This window comes from Mobula hypostoma, chromosome 9, assembly GCF_963921235.1.
Source record: "Mobula hypostoma chromosome 9, sMobHyp1.1, whole genome shotgun sequence".
Classification (NCBI taxonomy): Eukaryota; Metazoa; Chordata; class Chondrichthyes; order Myliobatiformes; family Myliobatidae; genus Mobula; species Mobula hypostoma.
In genome coordinates, this window is record NC_086105.1 from 26,534,092 (window position 1) to 26,551,223 (window position 17,132).

The 17,132-nt window shown below is 39.9% G+C and overlaps 1 protein-coding gene across 3 annotated transcripts in view; it reads right to left on the reverse strand.

The window, feature by feature from the left end:
* The window catches only part of LOC134351576 (coiled-coil domain-containing protein 91-like), a 208,120-nt gene that overhangs the window by 13,897 nt on the left and 177,091 nt on the right, over positions 1 to 17,132 (reverse strand). The window contains exon 13 of one of the 3 annotated variants that reach the window (XM_063057917.1): positions 3,231 to 3,456. The exons of the other annotated variants lie outside the window; for them this stretch is intronic. Coding sequence (XP_062913987.1) covers positions 3,439 to 3,456 — 18 coding nt within the window. The 3' untranslated portion in view covers positions 3,231 to 3,438. Of the gene's footprint in view, positions 1 to 3,230; positions 3,457 to 17,132 lie in introns of those variants that run through there. 3 annotated transcript variants of the gene reach the window in all.

Here is a 17,132-nt window from a genome sequence, read left to right on the forward strand (position 1 = left end):
GAGGGGGACAAAGTTTCAAGCGTACTCAGCAGGTCAATCCTGACCAGCATCTTCCAGACAAAGAAGGGTTGGGCTTGTCTCGGGCTCTGATGCAGGTCAAAGTTCAATGAAGTTTGAAACAGAAGTATAGAGAGCAACTATCATTGCATCATTAAACTGAGAACTGCAATTCAAGAGCGATCACCCACTCTAAGTGGGCACGTGGCCAAGTGGTTAAGGCATTGGACTAGTGACCTGAAGGTCATGAGTTCCAGCCCAGCTGAGGCAATGTGTTGTGTCCTTGAGCAAGGCACTTAATCACACATTGCTCTGCGACGACACTGGTGCCAAGCTGTATGGGTCCTAATGCCATTCCCTTGGACAACATTGGTGTCATGGAGAGAGGAGACTTGCAGCATGGGCAGCTGCCTGTCTTCCATACAACCTTGCCCAGGCCTGCGCCCTGGAGAGTGAAGACTTTCCAGGCACAGATCCATGGTCTCGCAAGACCCACTCTAAGGAAAGAATCACCAATTGGAGAAAGGTCAACTTAAGTGCAATAAAAGTATATTTGGCATGATTAATTGTTATCAAAGACTGACAAGTGAAAATATAACTTACTAATAAATGGCCTATAAGTTGACCTGGGTGAAATCTAGATAATAGTTTCATGTGGGTGAAAGGTAGGAAAATCACCATCAGAGCTCCTGAGATAACCAGAAATAAGCAGAAAAAAGTTTTTTTTTTGCAGAAAGAAACTGAGAAACTTATTAAAAGAAAGTGGTAAGTTAAAGCAAAGAACAAAAATGAGAATCTAGAACAAAGAGAAAAGACGAATGGTAAACATACTGGAGCAAGTAAAAATCCTACAAGTATCTGAACACTTATGGTTAGTGAACAGATGGAAAAAAAAAGACCTTCACATGGAGGATGACCCCATATACAAATAAATTGAAGTTGTTGTGGAAGACTGGAGAACTAAATTTTGCATCCTTGCACAAGAAAGTTTGCAAAAATAAATCAGGCAAATACACATCAGTCTGTTTAAACACAAGTGGTGGGGAAGCTTTTAGAAACAATAATTAGGACCAGAATTAACAGTCACTTTGACAAGTGTTAAGAAACGTCGCCAGGAATATGCTTAGGCAAAATACATTTAACTACTGGACAGATTTTTTGATTAAATGTGAGAGATTTGATGAGATAAACATAGTTGAATAAATGTAAATGGACTTTGAAAAGGCATTTGAGGAAATATGACATCAAGATTGAAGCCCGTGGGGCAGTAGCAGCATGGAGAGAAAACTGGCTCCATGACATGAAACAGAGAGTATTAAAGAAAAGTAGTATTATGGAGGGAAATGTGAGGTAGTATTCCTCAGGCTTTGGCACAAGGACATCTGCATTTCTTAACATGTATTTCCTTGGATCTGCATTCCCAAAGCAAAATTTCCAAATCTGCAGATGACACAAAAATTGAAATTGCAACAGGCATTGGTCATGGTAGCAACAGCCAAGCATGTGGCAGATGAATTTAACGCAGGAAAATATGTAGTTTTACATTTCTGGAGAAAGAATGAGGACAGGCAATATAAACTGGATGGCACACTTCCAAAAGTGGTAGAGGAACAGCAAAATTTGAGGTTAAATATGCTTATAGCTTTGAAAGTGTCAGGATAAATTGAATATTTAAAAAAAATACAGGATTCTGGTCTTTGGAAAAAGATCATGGGGAAATTTATAAAACCCTGGCAGAGCCATAACTGGAGTATTCTGTCCATTTTAGGATAGATGTGAATATCTCAGAAAAAGTACACAAGATTTACTAAAAATATTAAAATAATGACCCTGATGCAGGTTCTCAACCCTAAACATAGACCATTCCTTTCTCTCCACAGATGCTGCCTGACCCACTGGGTTCATCCAAGAGTTTGTGTTTTTTATTCCGATTCCAGCATCTAAAATCTTTTGTGTCTCCGAGCAATGAATTTCATTGGACAGACTGACGTTGTTCTCTTTGAAGCAGGTGGATGGCAATATTTTGTTACAAGTACCAAGATACAGTGAAAAGTTCATCCTGCATACTGTTTACATATATAGTAGATGTAAACTATCTCCAGCGGCAGAAGATTCAAGACTTGAGGAATTAGAATAAAGATGACCAAAAGACAAAGGAAAACTACTTTGATTCAGCAAGAGTTTGAGGTTAGTAATGGGCTGCTGGGGTAGTAATGGTGGCAAATTCACTAGCAGCATTCAAAGGAGACTGTAAAAATACTAAAATGGCTATGGAGAGAGGATGAAGAAGTGTTTTGGCTGCTCTGTCCCTGCATAAAGCCAGTACATACTTAATGTCATCCTGCTGAGCTGCAATAATTCTGTAATAGCATCTTGCCTGGTAATATTATTTATATGCCGGAATCCACCATGTTATGGTGTTCAATAATACTGATATAACTGAAGATGGATTGGAGGGGAGAAAAGGAGGAGAAAGAGGGTAAGAGGAAGAATGCTAACATGGCTGTCTTGCAATAAACTAAGGTATAATTTCTTTCATGGATAAAATGTAGATTAACAAAGATCAAATCAGTATTCCAATTGCTGCTTGGCTGTTTGTGAGACACATGATGCAAGGGAAACCCAAAGATTTTTACCACCATATCATATCATATCACGTGCATGTTACAATTTGAACTGCAAGTTCTATTTCATAATGCATCAGAAAGATAAAGTAGAAGGTTGGGCTGGAGGGTTGTAGTGGCTCCAATGCAAAAGCCAGCTGCTTACGTGCTTTTTCATGCAGTCTTAGACCATAGTTGGCGCACAGCATGGTTCTTTTCATGACTGGTACACATTCCCCCCACCTACCCCCCACAACTGAGTACAGATGTTCAAACACGAGGAATTCTGTAGATGCTGGAAATTCAAGCAACACACATCAAAGTTACTGGTGAACGCAGCAGGCCAGGCAGCATCTCTAGGAAGAGGTGCAGTCGATGTTTCGGGCTGAGACCCTTCGTCAGGACTCCTGACGAAGGGTCTCGGCCCGAAACGTCGACTGTACCTCTTCCTAGAGATGCTGCCTGGCCTGCTGCGTTCACCAGCAACTTTGACATGTTCAAGTAGTGTCTCTTACATTTGTTATGATTTTTTCTTCTGGTTAAACTAGTTATTTTAATCCTGGGAAAAATGTTGCAACACAAAAAGGAGGTTCACAAATTTGTTTATTTTATATGACTTTTAAACAGACAAGACTCGTAGCTTGTCAGCATAGAACCAGCAGCATTTGCCCATTATGTTCTATGCATGCAATATCAGTCATGAAGTCTATAACTTTTTGACAGCTTGCAGGAGTGTTCTACCATGCTGAAATTCTCCAGCCTCAGTAATAACGAGTCAATCACTACGTGGATCCTTTGCTTGGTTAAACCTCGTGCAGAATCAGATACTTCACCAAGTTCATCTGGAAGCAAAGGTCTGCAGATATAAAACAAAAGAGAAGGCAAGTTCCTTCTCTACAAATTATATGGATTTTCAAGTGTTTTTGACAATTAAAAATACTTCTATTACTTATCTGTTAATAGTTTAAATGTTTCTGAATGTCCTCCACAGGGGACTGTCTTGTCTCCCTTTCTCTTCACCATTTACACCTCGGACTTCAACTACTGCACAGAGTCTTGTCATCTTCAGAAGTTTTCTGATGACTCTGCCATAGTTGGATGCATCAGCAGGGGAGATAAGGCTGAGTACAGGGCTACGGTAGGAAACTTTGTCACATGGTGTGAGCAGAATTATCTGCAGCTTAATGTGAAAAAGACTAAGGAGCTGGTGGTAGACCTGAGGAGAACTAAGGTACCGGTGACCCCTGTTTCCATTCAGGCGGTCAGTGTGGACATGGTGGAGGATTACAAATACCTGGGGATACAAATTGACAATAAACTAGACTGGTCAAAGAACACTGAGGCTGTCTACAAGAAGGGTCAGAGCTGTCTGTATTTCCTGAGGAGACTGAGGTCCTTTAACATCTGCTGGACGATGTTGAGGATGTTCTACAAGTCTGTGGTGGCCAGTGCTATCATGTTTGCTGTTGTGTGCTGGGGCAGCAGGCTGAGGGTAGCAGACACCAACAGAATCAACAAACTCATTCGTAAGGCCAGTGGTGTTGTAGGGATGGAACTGGACTCTCTCACAGTGGTGTCTGAAAAGAGGATGCTGTCTAAGTTGCATGCCATCTTGGTCAATATCTCCCATCCACTACATAATGTACTGGTTGGGCACAGGAGTACATTCAGCCAGAGACTCATTCCACCGAGATGCAGCACAGAGTGTCATAGGAAGTCATTCCTGCCTGTGGCCATCAAACTTTACAACTCCTCCCTTGGAGGGTCAGACACCCTGAGCCAATAGGCTGGTCCCGGACTTATTTCATAATTTACTGGCATAATTTACATATTACTATTTAACTATTTATGGTTCTATTACTATTTATTATTTATGGTGCAACTGTAACGAAAACCAAGTTCCGCCGGGAACAATAAAGTATGACTACGACTATGACTGGCTACTACTATATTAAAATTATTAAATGACCTACACAGCTTTTATGGATAACAAAGCTGGAAGGAGACTTTGCAAGGTGGTTTCCCCATCACATCTTTAGAGCTTGCCACATTCAGAACATACTTTTGGGAGTATGGGAAGCTGCCTCCTAGTCTAGCAGAAGCAGTCTTGATGAGCATGCACATAGTATGGAAACATTGCACCCAGGCATTAAGATTCGATCAATTTTGTTGCTAACCACATTGTTAATGGAACTGGATTTTGGGGAGAGCAGGGGAGAAGAGACTGCATGTTTTCACAGTCTATTTCTGTTATCCATTTTCTCAGCTTCCTCCAAAACAAAGAAACAAGCATCAATTCTATCGGCCCTCTGTTGGTTCATTCCTCTGCACTTTGCAAGGGCTTCCCTGATCAAATAATCTAATGAAGCTACCGGCGCTCTCTTTGAAATAAATTGTTAAAATATTTACAAAAGATACATGAAAGATCAAGAAAATGGATCAAAATGAGCATTACTCTCTGCACTGTTTCTCATTGGAATGGAATATGCCAAAATAGAATATTAATTGAGCACAATTTATGATTTTTAAGAAGATGCAAGAGACTGCAAACACTGAAATTTGGAACCAAAAAAACCCAAACCAAGCAGGAACTCGGTGGGTCAGGCATCCATGGAGGGAAATGCACAGTTGACATTTTACGTCGAGATTCTAGACCCACCAGATGAAGGATCTCGACCCATGATGAAAAGTGCAATTCATCAGGTACAAATTAGCCACCTTAACTGAGATTAACAATTTGGCATGCATAGACTAGGTGTATTGTGGTGGGACTAAATATTAATACATCAATTCACCAAACTTTCTTGTGCAGGATGTTTCCATTTAACTTTTTGCTGTTGCTCTGGAAAAGGCACATTAGTCACATGTTTTACTTTACACTCCTAAGTATCTAAAGTGGACATTTAAAACTTTCAGTTGCTTCTGCATTTACACTGAAGCATAGAACCATGTTTTCAACATTACAGCAACACATTTGTTACAACTATAGCCAGCTAAATGAATATATTCTATATGACAACTTTCACAACAAGTATTCTTCCCATTTTCAAACTTTTACAGACATTTGCTTAAATCACCAGAATGAAGAATTCCCTATAGAATTGTCATCTAAAATTGCATGTTTGGTTCACATCCTTCCTGTGCTTTCATTATATTATCATCCTTTCCAATTTCATCCCATAAATGGAAAGCAGTTCAACAAAGATGTGTAACTTACATATAAAAGTACCAGACTTGACAGATTTCATTTATATTAGATATTAAAATAAATTAAATGGGGAGAAGGATTGTAATTAATGAATTTTAAAAGCTCTATACAATAACACTAACTTTAAATGAAGAAATTTCCATTCAGATCCTTAGGAATATTTATTGCATGACATCAGAAAAATAGGCTAGAATTTCTTAAGAAAATGTTTTGTGTATCAAATGCTGTATTTCATTTCAGCAATTTAATTTTACAAAATATTTTTAAAGTACGTGATGAAAACCTCCCAGTAGCAACAGAAATTCTTAAATCAAAAAAATTACAGAGAACTTTTTATAGAGGAGCTGTTGCACTAGAAATAATTTAGTGATTTTTTTCTTCCTGGTGATTTGAATTTAATCTATACATGCCAATAAAAAGAAATATTAAGACTTTAATGTTGTTATTATTTTACAACCTAAAGAAAAAGAAAACAGTTTAGAAAACACTAAATTACTATCTTCATTTTACAACTTAAAAAAGAAACCAACTGACTGTTGGTAATGGATTCTGGTGCTCACATTTGCATTAAACATTGCAAGAGCAGACAGGTCAGCCAGTACCTGACAACCCCTCAAGTGATGACCGTTTTTCTAATTAATCATATTTTAAATAATGTCCCTCTATTTTGATGAATGTCAATTATATCATAGGATGGTATCGTGGTTCTGCGTTTATGGATTGAATTGCTGCGATTCAGGACGGTAGAATTTTTCAAACACAAAAGTTTTTATATTCTGTGTTTTTTATTTGCCCATTCCTTTTTCGTTTTGTTGTGCAAGAGGAGGGTGTTTGGCTGTTGATGTTCTGTTGTGTTCTGTAGTTTTTTTTGTGCAGGGGAGGGGTCGTTTTCAGGGAAGGGTTTAATGTTTCTGTTCCATTTTGTGCGAGGGGAGGCGGGTTTTGGGGGTGTTGTTGATGACCGGGATGCCGTCTTTTTTGTATGGGGGGGGGGTTTGATATTTCTCTTTGAACATGAACGACTTTCATGTTCTTTCTTTGTTTCGTAGCTATCTGGAGAATACAAATTTCAGCATTGTATATGGATACATACTTTGATAATAAATGAACCCTTGAACCTTTGAAACAGTGTATAGCATTTCAGCTTTTCCCTACAAATAGTTTACTTTTAAATTATTTAGTTCACAACTACAGAACTAAATAGCTAATTAATTAAACTCATGTCCAGTGCATGTCTGAACAAAATCTGTAAGAATTGTTTTTAGTAGAAAGGGAATGTTCTTCCAAAATAAAAACTTCAATGATGTAATTTGAGCACAAAATCACTTTAACTGCTCTCAATTTTCTGTTCTCCAATTGGCATAGCTCTTGATGGGTTACAGTTCTACAGATGTTAACAGCCCTTCAAGATCTCTCTGAAGAGTACTGGTTGATGGGTTAGTGAGATTAGATTAGATTATGAGGACACTCAGTCCTCGTTTATTGTCATTTAGAAATGCATGCATTAAGAAATGACACAATGTTCCTCCAGAATAGCTCTAAGAGAGAGAGAGAGAACCAGAACAAAGGAATATTAAAGCTGTTAAAGTGGATGGTGGAGAAAACACACAAAAAAAACACTTAAATGTTGCAAAACACAGTGTACAACATGCCCAGCAGGCTAGCTGTGCTAATGGAAAATGGGAAAAACGGAACTAAGATAACAGAGAATTGGTCAGTTCTAATACAGAGAAAATTAATCTGCAGTATTCAATATTGAGTCCAGAAGACAGCAATGTGTCCAGGCTTATGAGTGTTGTTCCTCTGGCTTACTGCATATTGGCCTTGATGTAACAAAGCAGGAGGCCACAGCAGAGTGGGACCTGGTTGGAGGATTGGAGTCAGCAGGCAACAGGAAGCTCAGAGTTCCACCTGCAGACTGAAAGTAGGTGCTCCACAAAGTAGTCATTCAATATGAGTTTAGTTTCTCCAAGGTAGACAGTACACTGTGAACATCAAACAGCATACACTAGACTGGAAGAGCATGTGAGTTACTGGGAAGGGAAGAGGTAAAAATATTGGTGCAGCTTTCATATGGTTGCATGGGAAAATGTCACAAGAAGAGTAATGGTTAAAGCAGGTGGAAGAGCAGGACATTGACTCAAGGAAGAAATGTCTCTTTGAAATGCTGAAAGAAGGACAGAGGGGAAAGAATTGTTTGGTGGTACAAACATTTTTTTCTTTCACAGACACTGCCTGATATGCTGACCATTTCCAGCATATGGTTTCACTTCAGCAACAGTTCAGTCCTGCTTCACGTATCCCTCTGTCTGATGTCTGTCTCTCCCTATAGCTGCTCTCATAATTCTGTTGGCCAGACAGCTCAGCAGCCTTGGCCTCACCTTATCAAAGATATTCCTACCTCTGCTTTCTGTAACTTAAAAATAACCTGTAGTCCCTCACTGTCCCAACATTGGTAAAAGCTCTGCGAACATCACCTGCTTCTACTTTCATGAAAAACGTTGAAAGATCTTTTGTTGTGTTTACCTAAAAAAATAGGATATATAATTAAAAGCAAGGAAAAAGTTGTAGATTGCAAGAAGATTGACATAAATTGGCTAGGTTGGCAGAAAAGACACAAATAGAATTTAACATGTAAATGTGAGATTACAAATGGAAATTATTGGGAACATATGGATCCTAATCAATCTCTATTCTTCAATAAACTCTTCTAAAAATAATATTTAACACATTGATATTTGTCAGAGCTTGCTGGCTATACTTCCGACAAGTTACTCTATCTTAAACATCGACTGTAAAGCACTTTGAAACTATCTGTAAATGATATGAAAGGCTATTTCATGCATTTTTTAAAATCTAAAATGAGAGCGCATATTGATTACTTTCTATAATTCAGAAATAGATTCAGGCAGGATTTATATAAAACATTAGTTGGGCCACAGCAGCTCTGACTTCAGTCTTAAACCCTGCAGGCATGGGAACATTAAATGCTCATTCAGACACATTTAACTGTGATGAGAATTTCTGCCTCCAGTTTTTTTTTTGAAAGGAAGTGTTCCAAACTATTAGCAGAAACTGGGTGAAAATTTTCCTTCAGGGTTTCCCAAGTAAGCAGTATTTGGTTTAAGTCCCTAGTTATTACATCTTTTGCTATGGAAAGTAAATGCCTCCTGTTCATAAGAAATAGGAGCAGGAATAGGCCACCTGGCCAGTTCAGCCTGCTCCGTCATTCAATAAGATGTGTTTGATCTGGGTGTGGACTCAGTTCCACCTACGTGCCTTTGCCCCATAACACTTACTTCTCCTGCTGTCCAAAAATCTGTTTCCTGGGAACAGATTCCCCCATAATACATGGAGCACATGTACTTGAAAGTCAAATATTCCCCTTATCTGTGCTTCTTACAATCTTAAACATCTTGATCAAATGTCTCCTTCTACTGCTCTATAGAACACAATCCCAATCTTTCCTTTTATCTAAAATTCTCAAGCCCAGAGCGTGCTTATTACAGCAGGCTTCTTGTAGTGTGGTGACCAGAACCATATAGAGTAATGCACTGATTGTAACCTAATTACCAGCTTAAACAACATTAGTACTGCCTCTCAGCTCTTTGCATTTCAGCCAATAGGTACCCTATGCCAGGGGTCCCCAACCTTTTTTGCACTGTGGACTGGTTTAATATTGACAATATTCTTGCGGACCGGCCAACTGGGGGGTGGGAGGTGATAGGGTTACCAACGGACAAGAGTAGCAGTCAAATATGTTGTGTTTACCCCGAGAAAGACTACCATGACCATGAAGCCTTGCATGGGCACCTATGTGCGCATGCGTATAGGTGCCCATTTTTTTTCTAAAAATCGTTTTTGGTAATTCTGTTCAGTGAAACTACACTGTACATACATTATTTCTACTTTATATAGGCTGTGTACTTATCAATCATATCATTCCTGCTTTTACTATACGTTAGAGTTATTTTAGGTTTTATGTAACAGCGCATGAATATAGTGATAAGTCAATTATAAGTCACTTATAAGTCAATAGCATCATAACATTTTAAGTAACGTTTAGATATTAAACACACAGCGCATATTTTCCTCGTATGAACATATAAAATCATTGCAACACACCAATATCGCTGAATCAGTGGGAGCCCTGGGCTAGTTTCCCCGCAACAAGACGGTGTTATCGAGGGGTGAGGGGAGACAGCGATACACGAAGAGGGTTCCTTATGTCCAGTTTATTCCGCAATTTAGTTTTCATTGCATTCATTGCAGAATAGCCCGCTTCGCAGAGATATGTTGGAAATGGAAGCAACGTTTTCAGTGATTTCGTGGCTGTCTCAGGATATTTAGCCTTGACTTTGATCCAGAATGCCAGCAAAGATGTTATGTCAAACATACTTTCTAGCCCACCATCATTTGCAAGCTCCAGGAGTTGATCTTCTTCCCACACTGACATGGATGACACACGGGTAATGACCTCGCGTGCGTTCAAGATCAACAGTGGGCGTGACAGGGAATGAGGAAAGGTGCAGCTGACTCATATTGTTTCCTCACGGCCCGGTAGCACATGCTTTGCGGCCTGGTGGTTGGGGACCGCTGCCCTATACCCTTGTGACCTTACTGTTTAATCTACTATCATTAGCAATTTATTATACTAACTCAAACATCCTTCTGTTCATCAGCCTATCAGTCGTCTACCATATAATAGGCAGAAAGGTGTTGGCTGTGGCAAATAATTCTGAATACAACCACCAGCATTCAGGTTTTTAAATCAAAGTCCCAAATTTATATAGATGTGCATCCCAGACAGCGTCTTTGACCTATTAAAATCAGGTATATTATCAGTGTCTTGTACGATGTGAAATTTGTTGTTTTGTGGCAGTAGTACAATGCAAAGACATAAAAATAGGGATTTTTATGCAAAAAGAAGGAATGATGAGGTGGTGATCAAGGACAGTTCATAAATCTGATGGCACAGAGGAAGAAACTGACCATGATGGCTCTGGCCGGGTCTACGACCCTCTTCAGTCTCTTGTGAACATGTTCATGATTGGAGTCTCCCTATCAGGGTGAGATGCAACCTGTCTCCATGCTCTCCACTGTATACCTATTTATAGAAATGTGCAAGAGTCTTTGGCGACCAACACCTCAAACTCCAAATGAAGTAGAGCTGGGGGTGTGTCTTCTTCATGATTCCATCAATGTGCTGGGTCCAGGATAGACCCTTGGAGACACCCAGGAACTTAAAGCTGCCCACCCTTTTCAGCGCTGACTGCTAACTGAGGACTGGTAAATGTTCTCCAGACTTCCCCTTGCTGAAGTTCACAATCAATTCCTTGGCCCTGCTGACACTGAGTGTGATGTTACTGCAACATCACTCCACCAGCTGATTTTATCTCACTCCTGTACGCTTCCCTCTTCTCCATCTGACATTTCACCATGGTGTCATCTGCAAATGTACAGATGGCACTTGAGCTGTGCTTAGTCATGAATGTAGTGAGAGCAGAACAATGGGCTTAGTGGGCATCCATGAGCGCATCTGAGCTGAGAAGGAGATGTTATCGCTGACCCATATGGACAGTGGTCTCCTGATAAGGAAATAAAGGATCCAACTGTAAAGGGAGGTACAATACCCAGTTTTAGATGCCTAGTGATTAATACTGGGGGGGAGCGGTGTTGATAGTATTGAATATCAAGCTGTGAGCATTTAACAGCAGCCTGATGTATATTTTGCTGTTTTCTCAGTGCTCCAAAGCAGAGTGAAGAGCTAGTGAGATTGCGTCTACTGTAGACCTGTTGCAGTGGTAAGTGAATCGCAGGGAATCCAGGTCCATTCTCATACAGGGGTAATTCTAGCTACAACTAGTCTTTTGAAGCTCTTCTTTACTACAGATATAGGTGCTACTGTTCGATAGTCTTTGCAGCAACTCAGTAGGCTCTTCTTGGACACCGGTACGATTGTGCCCCTTTGAAGCAGTTGGGAACCTCAGACCACACCAATGAGAAGCTGAAGTTGTCCTTGAGCATTCCAGTCAGTTGCTTGGCATAGGTTTCCAGCTAAGTACACCATCAGAACCTGACAGCTTACAAGGGGTCACTCACTTGAAGGATGTTCTGAAGTCGAACTCCAAGACAGATCACTTGGTCACTGGATGCTATGGGGTATCACACAGATGTAGTGTTAGCCACCCTTGCAAAGTTTGCATCAAAGGCATTGAGCTCACTGGGGAGTGGAGCACCACTGCCATTTAGGCTGTTAGGCTTTACCAACAGATACTTAGGACATATCTGCTGTTGGACTCTACATGGCATTCCCCATTTAAGAGACAGGAAAGAAATGCCAGGATCAAGACTGTGTCTAATAGTGCTGCACTTTTAATTAGTGTGATACATTTTAAAGTTCTAATAGGCATATTACCAATATTTCACCCTTGCAGCTTTATGGCAGCTCAGTCATCCTGCTTAAGCCTTATTGCTTCACGCAAGGACACAGAGGGACAATGAGATAGACGCTCCTCATTTTGTCCATATGTAGTGACTGCAGAAGTTGAGCCCGATTCAGCATCACCTATCCTAATAGGCACTTCTCTCTTCTCTTCCCTCTCCAAATACATTCTGTCAACTCTACCAGCTCAAATTTCACCTGTCATTTTTAATCCATTTTTATCCACTTACAGAATCTTGCCATCATCCACATGACCAATGGTTTAAACCATCAACAAACTTCAGATAAGTGATCCCTGCAGAAATTCACTTCATCCAGCCTTCTGCTTCCTGCACCAAAGTAAATTTGGATCCAATATTCTTTTCTTTGGATTCTGTGATGTTCTGCATTTCAGATCAGTATTCCATGGAGGCAACTGCCTTGCTAAAATCCACAGAGATTACACCAAAAACGTTGTCCTCATCAACTCTACACTGCACCTACTTTATTCCCCTTTAGAGAAAAATCAGCTGCTAGTCAGAAACAACTTTTGTTAACAAATTCATGTTGACCATCCTTAATTAAACTGTGCCTTTCCAAATGATCATTTATACAGCCCACAGAATTTTTTTCCATAATTACTTGTCACTATGCTTAGGCAGACTGGCCAATGATTCATCCCATTCTCCCTTTTAAAACACAACACTACATTTGCGGCTGATTTGTCTTTCACCACAATGCCTTTAGCCAAATAAGATTGTAAAATCTGTCACAACTTCAGCTTTTTCCATCACTGCTTCTCTTAACCTAGGATTAATCATCAGGGCCCCAATAAACATTTTTTAAAGATGTAAAACCCTTCAATCCTTACCTCTAAAAAATAAAATATTTCTGGTATTATTGGCAATACCAAGATTTATTACTCAGTCCAAACTACCAGAAGGCAAAGGCAGTTCTTGAATCCTACAGTCTTTGGAAAGGCTTCAAGAGACAACATTTTTGAGAGAAACATTAGTAGCCCAACTAGAAAAGGATAGCACAAAAGGAGTCTTTGACAATATAGTCAGGCAAGTGGTGGGACTGTCAGTGGAGGGCAATTTAGCGGCTGACTATAACTCTAACGTTTAAGATTGCTATGTGAAAGGACAAACTTGGCTTGGAAATTCAAGTCATGAATTGGGGGAATATTGACTTTAATATGATAAGAAAGGGTATCTGGACCAGCTGGAAAAAATTGACTGAAAATGGTATACGGAGTTTAATGCAGACAAGTGTGAGGTGTTGCATTTTGGGAAAACAGATGAGGGTAACCTCCAAGTGGACTACAATCTTGCCATGGTTTGGAGACTTGCATTCCTTAATGACCCGGAGAGCTGTGCTGATTGGAATCAGGGCCGAATGCTTTGGCTCTTGGTAGGGTCACCCATGCTAAACAGGTCAAAGAGTAGAGGTCACACAAAGAGCGATTCACCAGTTCTCTAGGTTTGGGAGAGCAGCTCAGAACTAACAACCCTGACTGGTCAAACAAAACTGTTACAGAAACAGCAATGAAGAATCTTTCTACATTAGTGTGCAAAGGTATTCCCAAGTCTCTACCCACAACTTGCATGGCTGACAGTAGTGAAAACCAAGAGGAAGCTACTGGCAAAATGAAGGAAGCCCTGAACAAGAGCATGACAAAATTTAGTTTCAGGACAGCAAGATGGAGGACCTTCCTTGCTGCCCTAAATGCCAGTGGCATAATGGGCAGTAAACAAACTAAAACCAGAGTAAGACTTAAACAGTGAACAGTAAGGCATTGAGGTGTGCAATAGAACAAAAGGACTTTGGCATATGGATCCATAATTTCTTGAAAGTGGCATAACAGGTAGATATGGTCATAAAGAGAGCTTCTGGCATGTTGGCCTTTAAAAACCAGGGCATTGAGTATAGCAGTTGGGATGTTACATTGAAGTTGTATAAGGTGTTTTGGAGTATTGTGTGCAGTTCTGGTCACCTACCTGCAGTAAAAATATCAATAAGCTTGAAAGAGAGCAGGGAAAATTCACAAGGATATTTCTGGGACTTGAGGACCTGAGTAATAAGGAAAGGCTGAATAGGTTAGGACTTTATTCACTGGGATGTACAAAAGTGAGGAGAGATCTTGTCGAGATGTAAAAAAATTATGAGGGGTACATATAGGGTGAATGATTGTAGGCACTTTCCCCTCAGGTTAGGTGAGACTAGAACGAAAGATCATCGGTGAAAGATGAAGAGAACCTGAGGAGGAACTTCTTCACTCAGAGGATGGTGGGAGTGCAGAACAAGTTGCTGGTGAAAGTAGCAGGTGCGAATTCAATGGTACATGGATGAGAAGTACAGAGGACTACAGTCCAGGTGCAGTTAGATGAACAAAATAAGGCAGCTTTAGGCAGATATAGGGAACCAAATCAGGAGAGGCATCAGAGGGTTATAGAAATAGATTGAGGATGTAAAAAAAAATCAGCAGGGCAAAGAATGGCACTGGCAGAAAAGATCAAGGAAAACCCTAAAGCAGGGAATTGCAACCTGGGAGTCACAGACCCCTCGGTTAATGGAAAGGGTCCATGGCATAGAAAAGGTTGGGAACCCCTGCTCTAAAGCATCAAAGAATTTTATCAATCTAGTGAGGACAAGAGGATAACAAAGTACAGAATAGAGCCCAGAAGGGATCAAAATTGCAACCTGCGTATAGAAGTGGAAACTTGGGTAAAATTTTAAAATTTTAAATCTGTATTTACTATGGAGAAAAACATTGGAGCTTGAAATTCAGGGAGGAAGTAATAGATACCTTAGTAGGCTTAAAGAATAGCCCCCGAGGACCTGAAATAATGTACTCCTGACTGAAGTAGAGACAAGAGAAGGGATTGCTAGTGCTCTGACAGAAACTTTCAAATCTTCACTGACCTCAGATGTCTGCAGGGTAGCAAATGTGGTGCTTGTATTCATGTAGACAACAGAGATAAGCCAAAAAATTGCATGCTGACATATCTAGCATCAGTTGGAGGGAAATGATTGCAAATAATTCTGAAGGTCACCAGTAATCTGCACACAAAAGGCAGGAAGTTAATATAGAAATTAATCTGGGAGAGTCAACACTGCTCTGTCTTACTAATGTAATTGAATCTTTCAAAGAGGTAGCTAAATATTTTAATGAGTACAGGTGACATAATGTTCATGAACCGCAGAATGGCCTTTGATAAGCTTTCACATGGAAAGATGATACAAAAGATTAGAATCCATGGGATCCAGCAACTTAATTTCAGATCCAATTTTCTAACTTACTATTAGGACACAGAGGATGATGGTGGTGGGTTGTTTTTTTTTGTTGGAAGCATGCTACAGATGCTGTACCACAGAGAGCATTGCTGTGACCCACGTATTTAATGATCTGGATATAACAATTGGAAGTATGGTTACTAAGTTTGCAGGTGGCACAAAAATTGGTGGCAGTGTGATTTATAAAGAGGGTAGTCTTTGAATGTAGAACAATATTGATCACATGGTAAGATGGACAGAGTCATAACAGATGGAATTTCATCCTGAAAAATCGTCTGTTGATGTAGGATGGTAATTAGTGAATTGGACTACTTTTGTCCTCTTTGCAGAGAGAATATTCCTGTGATTTCTCTACATGGTCAATTAAGATGTCTTGGCATATCTGTAATTTAACAGCTTGGCTAGAAGGTTCAGCACTGAAGTTGGGATGACATCAAGTCAGAGCTTTTAATTACTTCTTGATTTTGGTAATAATCAACTGAACTAGCTGAAGACTAGTTTCTGAGATGTTTATTATAGGACTTTTAAGAATTGTTAAAGTTAAACTTCATAACTTTGATAGAAGGCAAACCAACACCCTCGAGTTTGACTTCTACCACTGCCTTCTACAGGTCTTTCTAGAATTGGGAGTGGAGCTTTAGCAATGTGTCACCAAAGTTTATCTTTGTCTCACCACCTAGATACAGAAGGTTAGATCCTCTGCATCCAGCCCAGTGAAGTGTGGGTTGTTGGACAATGATGGCTGCAACTCTCTGGACAACTGATCAGATCTAACACGATGTAATCTATGAAGTCACAGGTCAGTTATAGTTTGACTAAATGGTTTTAGGATTTAACTGGTCTACCCCTGTTAGAATTCTTACATGTATAACAAATGTTTAAAAAGCTGTGAACGTATCATTTCAACTGTTAAGTTCTCTCTCAGTATATGAAACTAGTTCCATAGATATGCCTGAAAAGCGACACAAATTAATTCCATATTCTTCTATTGCCCACTCCTCCACGAGGCAATCAATAATTCATCAGTTGACGTTGATCAGACAGGCATATGCAAAACAGTCTGTCAGGTAATTCAAGACAATCTTGGGAACAGCTCAAACTAAAAACTTTCAAATAAGCTTGATGACATTTTACTTGTTAAACAGACTGGTATGTTGTTAGTATGCTATTCATTGATCACATCAAAATTATGTTGCTGCTGAGATGCAAGTATCCAGATGTTCGGTGCCAGAGCAGTTCTATGCTCACTTTGGGATTTTTAATTCAATGCAAGCTCTATCATCTCACCATAACCAGTAAATGACTTCCTAGCTTTTCTACTGCTATCACACTAACTCAAACACTGAAACATCACACTATTGAGTACCCTGGAGACTATTAATAAATAATTCAGAAGAACTGTGTGACGAGAATACACATAAAATTAAGATGTTTGCTGGCCTGGGCTAGCATCAGTGACATCAGCAGTTGGTCTGCCACCTGCCCTCAGGGGAAGGAGAGATAAGGAACAATGGAGCAGCGTCTGGAGATGTGTAATGAAGGGACGGGGGAGAGAGAGCTGTCTGGAGCGGCTCCCCCCTTTGAACCTTGAACTGTTTGAAGT